Here is a 7,272-nt window from a genome sequence, read left to right on the forward strand (position 1 = left end):
TCACAGTACAGGGATTATACACACAGTGATGTCACAGTACAGAGATAATACACATAGTGATGTCACAGTACAGGGATAATACACACAGTGAGGTCACAGTACAGGGATAATACACACAGTGATGTCACAGTACAGGGATAATATACACAGTGATGTCACAGTACAGGGATAATACTCACAGTGATGTCACAGTACAGGGATAATATACACAGTGATGTCACAGTAGAGGGATAATACACACAGTGATGTCACAGTACAGGGATAATATACACAGTGATGTCACAGTACAGGGATAATACACAGTGATGTCACAGCACAGGCATAATAAACAGTGATGTCACAGTACAGGGATAATACACAGTGATGTCACAGTACAGGGATAATATACACAGTGATGTCACAGTACAGAGATAATACACACAGTGATGTCACAGTACAGGGATAATACACAGTGATGTCACAGTGCAGAGATAATACACACAGTGATGTCACAGTACAGGGAGGGATAATATACACAGTGATGTCATAGTACAGGGATAATACACAGTGACGTCACAGTACAGGGATAATACACAGTGACGTCACAGTACAGGGAGAATACACAATGATGTCACAGTACAGAGATAATACACACAGCGATGTCACAGTACAGGAATAATACACAGTGATGTCACAGTACAAGAATAATACACAGTGATGTCACAGTACAGGAATAATACACAGTGATGTCACAGTACAGGAATAATATACAGAGTGATGTCACAGTACAGGGATAATATACAGAGTGATGTCACAGTACAGGGATAATACACAGTGATGTCACAGTACAGACATAATACACAGTGATGTCACAGTACAGGGATAATACACAGTGATGTCATAGTACAGGGATAATACACACAGTGATGTCACAGTACAGGGATAATATACAGAGTGATGTCACAGTACAGGGATAATATACAGAGTGATGTCACAGTGCAGGGATAATACACAGTGATGTCACATTACAGGGATAATACACACAGTGATGTCACAGTACATGGACAATACACAGTGATGTCACAGTACAGAGATAGTGCACAGTGATGTCACAGTACAGGGATAATAAACAGGGATCACAGTACAGGGATAATACACACAGTGATGTCACAGTACAGGGATAATACACAGAGTGATGGCACAGTACAGAGATAATACACAGTGACGTCACAGTACAGGGATAATACACAGTGATGGCACAGTACAGAGTTAATACACAGTGATGTCACATTACAGGGATAAAACACAGAGTGATGGCACAGTACAGAGATAATACACAGTGATGTCACAGTATAACCATCTCACAGCCGGACCACCATGTAATTTCAGCAGAAAATAAAGCAGGGCCTCATGTTCAAGTTTCGCCTAAGGCCTCACAAAGTCTAGAGCCGCCTCTGGTCGGCCCTACCATGGGACCCGGTGGGACCATAAGTCCCAGGTGGCACTTTTCAGGGGCGGCATTTTGCTGCCCCCTTTTTTTTTGTGCCTAGTAGGTTCATGGTAGGGATGGCGCCGCCACTGCTCACTGTTCTAAAGCAGCTGCGGGGTATAATAGCGCAGCGGGCAATTTAGATAGTGAGTCTGCCTCCGGCCGACCAGGGTCTGACGAGGGACGTCACACAAGTGATGTACTTCTGCAGACCCGCTCAGGAGGACGTCAGTGAAGTCACTCGTCAGGCCGCTGCCGGAGAGGAGAAGCGCTGTGCAGGGCAGGTAAGTGTGTCTCTGTGTGTGTCTGTGTCTGTCTGTGTGTTTGGGGGGGCTATGGCTACCTAATGTGAGAAATCTATGCTACCTAATGTGAGAAATCTATGCTACCTAATGTGGGGAAACTATGTTACCTAATGTGGGGAATATGTGCTACCTAATGTGGGGAAACTATGCTACCTAATGTGGGGAAAGTATGCTATCTTATGTGGGGAAGCTATGCTACCTAATGTGGGGAAACTATGTTACCTAATGTGGGGAATATGTGCTACCTAATGTGGGGAAACTATGCTACCTAATGTGGGGAAACTATGTTACCTAATGTGGGGAATCTGTGCTACCTAATGTGGGGAAACTATGCTACCTAATGTGGGGAAACTATGTTACCTAATGTGGGGAATCTGTGCTACCTATTGTGGGGAAACTATGCTACCTAATGTGGGGAATCTGTGCTACCTAATGTGGGCAAACTATGCTACCTAATGTGGGGAAACTATGTTACCTAATGTGGGGAATCTGTGCTACCTATTGTGGGGAAACTATGCTACCTAATGTGGGGAAACTATGCTATCTAATGTGGGCAAACTATGAAACCTAATGTGGGGAAACTGCTACCTAATGTAGGGAATCTATGCTACCTAATGTGAGGAAACTATGCTACCTAATGTGGGGAATCTATGCTACCTAATGTTGGGAATCTATGCTATCTAATGTGGGGGGCTTGAATGAGCTGCGGCATATGGGAGGCCTTAATAAATAATTAGAAACTTATACAGCAAGTGACATATGGGGGTTCACCTGAGTAAGTGACACATGGAGGGGGGGTGCTGAACAATTGATGTTGGGGGGGGGGGGGCACAGGCACATTCTTTGCACAAGGGCCCTCTGCTGTCTGTGTCCGCCCCTGGGTAGAGAATAAGGGGTAAAGTGGAACATAGAACAAATGCAGTTATTTTTTTCTTAATTTTTTTTAATGAAGTAAACGAGATAAAGGTAAGCAATGACTTTTCCTCAGTCTGAAGCGCGGTCCTCATCGGCAGGAAGCAGTGAGGAGGAGGAGGATGACGGAGGTTCTGATTCCATCTCTGCTTCTTTTTCGTCCCTCTCTATATATAGGGCCGTGGCCATGAAGAAGGCCCCTCCGATGACTGCCATTATGGTGCAGGTCATGAGGGCATACTCCAGGCTGCGGTATTTCAGAAGAGGGGATTTGGCATATCCTCGTTCGTAGGTGTCAGATATCAGGCCGATGAGGTACGGGCTGCCGGCATCACCTAGGAGGTGATAGATTGTCATCTGCACGGCCAGGGCTGAAGATCTCCTCCACGAAGTTACTACTTTTAGTATAATGTCAGATATGAGGGTGAAATTTACTGACAGAAGCGTCTCTCCGATGAAGATGAAGATGTTGGTGGCAACGAGGCTGATGTTGCCAAAAGTCAATGCCAACAGAAGAAAAGGGGCGGAGAGCATCATCGCGCATCCACACACAAGCGGGTCCGCCCGTGGGTTGGATTTGCGATATCTTTTACTTATCTCCGTCCCTGCTACAACTCCCAGAATGCCGGAAACGACTGTAACCACACCAAATATTAGGATGTCGTGATAGTCACACGGTTCAGCACGGCAAGGGTCCTTCTCTTGTAGGAGTGTTCGTGCGTGGGTCAGGTATGACGGACCCCATACACCTATGGCTCCCACTATGAAGGATACAGCCGTCGATCCCATGGTGGTTAACATGAAGCTTCGATTTTTAAATAGTTTTTTCAGATCTGTCGCCCATTTGGCAAACTTCTGGGATTTGTTGTTCTTCTTCCCGTTTGTAGTCGTTCTTGGAAGCTCCTTTGTGACCAAAATCATCAAAGCCACAGCTATGAGGCCCAGGCCAGGGGTGACCCGAAATGCCCAGTGCCAATCGCCCCTTGCTGCATCAGTCACTTTGGGCCCCATGATGTATCCTAGTCCGCAGCCTACAGGTATGACGGAGTAAAACACGTTCAGCATGCGGGTCCGCTGGTCACTTGTAAAAAGGTCTGCAATGATGGAGGGGGCGATGGTGCAGAAAGTCGCCTCTCCGGCCCCAACCAGTCCACTCGTCAGCAGGAAGAGCAGGAAGTACCCGTCGGGGATGAATGACAGGGTAAGTGTCATGCTCAGCCAAACGATGACTCCTGCGCAAACAGTATATTTCTTATTACAGTGGTCGCCCAAATATCCGGCAATTGGTGCGACCAGCACGTAGCTTCCAATGAACAATGTATTCAATAAGCCGGACAGACTAGCATTGGTGTCATATGCTTTCTGTATATAAGGCAGCACCCCCGCCACGCTGGAGCGATTTGCATAGATGAGCAAATTAACAAAGGCGAGGATCACTACGGTGATGATGGAACGTGCGGTGGACATCACGCTTAGAGATGGCAGGTTCTGCCTCTCAGGGATATCGCCCTTTTCTACATCCATATCACTATGGTCCTCCATTGCTTCTTCCTCCTCCTTCAGCAATGGGTCTTGTGGAGAGGCCATGGTCACAGGTCAGAGCCTGAAAACACTAGAGAGAGAGAGAGATAAGTAAACACATTAGACAACATGTCATCATTCCTGTCATTATACAATAGATCCTTCATACAGAGCAGAAATGTCCAGCACAGAACCACAAGATAACACTAAGACCATCGCAGCCTCAGAAGAAGACGCTTCTCTATAAGTGTTTTATATGGAGACGTCTTCCTTGAGGTTATCAATGTCCGATAACCCTGAACCTGTCCGGTCCTAGTAATATCTGATAACCCTGAACCTGTCCGGTCCTAGTAATATCTGATAACCCTGAACCTGTCCGGTCCTAGTAATATCTGATAACCCTGAACCTGTCTGGTCCTAGTAATATCTGATAACCCTGAACCTGTCTGGTTCTAGTAATATCTGATAACCCTGAACCTGTCCGGTCCTAGTAATATCTGATAACCCTGAACCTGTCCGGTCCTAGTAATATCTGATAACCCTGAACCTGTCCGGTCCTAGTAATATCTGATAACCCTGAACCTGTCCAGTCCTAGTAATATCTGATAACCCTGAACCTGTCCGGTCCTAGTAATATCTGATAACCCTGAACCTGTCTGGTCCTAGTAATATCTGACAACCCTGATTCTGTCCGGTCCTAGTAATATCTGATAACCCTGAACCTGTCCGGTCCTAGTAATATCTGATAACCCTGAACCTGTCCGGTCCTAGTAATATCTGATAACCCTAAACCTGTCCTGTCCTAGTAATATCTGACAACCCTGAATCTGTCCTAGTAATGGCGGATTATAAGGGCTTGGCTGTATGGTCACTGGGCCATGTGAACTTCATACTGTAGGTACAATTGGGCTATCCTGCTATATACATTTACTAATAATGAACCTACCCCACCTCATTGGGATCTATCCGTCCCCTATATGACTTTCTGCCACTAGTTGATTTGAAAATTTTCCCTTTCGAAGTACCCGGAGTATTTCTATTGTTAGTACACACAGAATTCCATTATATACTATTATATTTCTGCCCTAATCTTTCTGTCATTCTTTTACTACACCACCAAATCTTTCTCATACACTTATATCTTTTAGAACTTCATGAATTAGGACTCTTTTTCTTGGGGGCTTTTTTGGGCATAATTGCATTTTAGCAGTTTTGCAAGAAAAAGCTCTGGTCATGATACTCTCTGTGCGTTTTATTATGTTTAATGCCTAAGCCAAGTATTGTCACAATGCTATGAGAAATATAAATTTTGTTATTTCTTTTGGAAATTAATTTCTTGTTTTTTTTTGCTAAAAAAAAAAGCAACAATAAAAAAAAACTGTCAAACTAAAAGCCCTGTGTATGTATGAATAGAAGAGGCTGAGACTTACCTTGTGGTTCTCTCTTCAGACAAGGAACGGTCAAAATCTTGAATTCTCTATCGCAAATAGAAACTCTATAACAAACACTTTGCAACACAGGTTGTGAATGCAAAACACACTGAAGAGGCTGCAGCCGGCGCGCACCTCCTTGTACAGCTTACGGTGACATCATCACAAGCATGTGTGACATCACAGGGTTCTAAACCATCTTCAGGTATGTGTATATCTGTATAGTAAATGTGAGTAGCCGTATTAGTCCAGTGATGCAGATTGTAATACCTTTTTTATTGGACTAACAGAATTTTGTAGAGACAAACTTTCGGGATTCCTCCCTGATAATTTATAAAGTCCTTTGATCATTAGTCCTTGTCTATTGGACTTGATAAAGGGAGGAATCCTGAAAGCTTGTCTCTACAAAATTCTGTTAGTCCAATAAAAAAGGTATTACAAGAGACTGCAACATAATTTTTGATTTGTGTGTGTGTGTATATATATATATATATATATATATATATATATAGTTCCAAGCGTGAGTAGGTGCCTCCAGCTAGGGTCCGTGTCCAGGATCCTGCATACGTAGTTCCAAGGAAAATGTTGTGGCACTCAAGGTATGGTGAAAAAATGAAAACTATTTATTCATCCCAAATGTGCAGAGAGCAACGTTTCAATGGTCTCACACCAACATTATCAAGTGACTTGCACATTTGGGATGAATAAATAGTTTTCATTTTTTCACCATACCTTGAGTGCCACAGCATTTTCCTTGGAACTACGTATGCAGGATCCTGGACATGGACCCTAGCTGGAGGCAGCTACTCACGCTTTAGGAGTGCTGCTTTCTTCTTTGACATATATATATATAGTGTTGCTCGCGAATATTCGCAATTCGAATATTATTCGCGAATATCGCATATTCGCGAATTCGCGAATTTTGCCAATATAGCGCTATATATTCGTAATTACGAATATTCGTTTTTTTTTTTTTTTCACAGTACACATCACAGTGATCATCCCTCTCTGCTTCCAGCTTGTGTGATGTAAAGAAGGCTCTAATACTACTGTGTGAGATTGGCATGCAAAACTTCGCATATGCGAAAATTAGCATATGCGAATTTCCGCATGCGCGAATTTTCACGTATGCTAATTTTGTATATGTTAATTTTCGCATGCGTGAATTTTCACGTATGCTAATTTTGTATATGTTAATTTTCGCATACGCGAATTTTCGCATATGCGAAAATAAAACGAGAATATTACGAATATGCGAATATTCGCGAATATATGACGAATATTCGTCCATATATTCGCGAATATTCGCGAATTCGAATATGGCCTATGCCGCTCACACTATATATATATATATATATATATATATATATACATATATATATATATATATATTAATATACACCTAGAAATACATCAAGTACATAAAAACATCTTTTAGAAAAATATTTCTCCAGGCCTGCCGAGTATATCCCCGTACTTCACAGTGTCTTCTTAGTTTATATATTTTAATCTTTTGACCTTTTAACCCCACTAGGACCAAGGGCATCCTGGGACTTAAAGGGATATTCCAGGCCAAAACTTTTTTTTATATATCAACTGGTTCTGAAAGTTAAACAGATTTGTAAATTACTTCTAT

The 7,272-nt window shown here is 42.9% G+C and overlaps 1 protein-coding gene across 1 annotated transcript; it reads right to left on the bottom strand.

Moving 5' to 3' along the window:
* Positions 1–2,680: 2,680 nt before the first annotated feature.
* On the bottom strand, positions 2,681–5,751 carry LOC130367010 (protein spinster homolog 1-like). The gene is made up of 2 exons (XM_056569390.1): positions 5,637–5,751; positions 2,681–4,297 (listed from the first exon to the last, which is right to left on the bottom strand). The coding sequence occupies exon 2, from the start codon at positions 4,270–4,272 to the stop codon at positions 2,758–2,760; it is 1,515 nt and encodes a 504-aa protein (XP_056425365.1). The 5' UTR covers positions 4,273–4,297; positions 5,637–5,751; the 3' UTR covers positions 2,681–2,757.
* Positions 5,752–7,272: the final 1,521 nt, after the last annotated feature.

Source organism: Hyla sarda, chromosome 4 (assembly GCF_029499605.1).
Source record: "Hyla sarda isolate aHylSar1 chromosome 4, aHylSar1.hap1, whole genome shotgun sequence".
NCBI classification, from domain to species: domain Eukaryota; kingdom Metazoa; phylum Chordata; class Amphibia; order Anura; family Hylidae; genus Hyla; species Hyla sarda.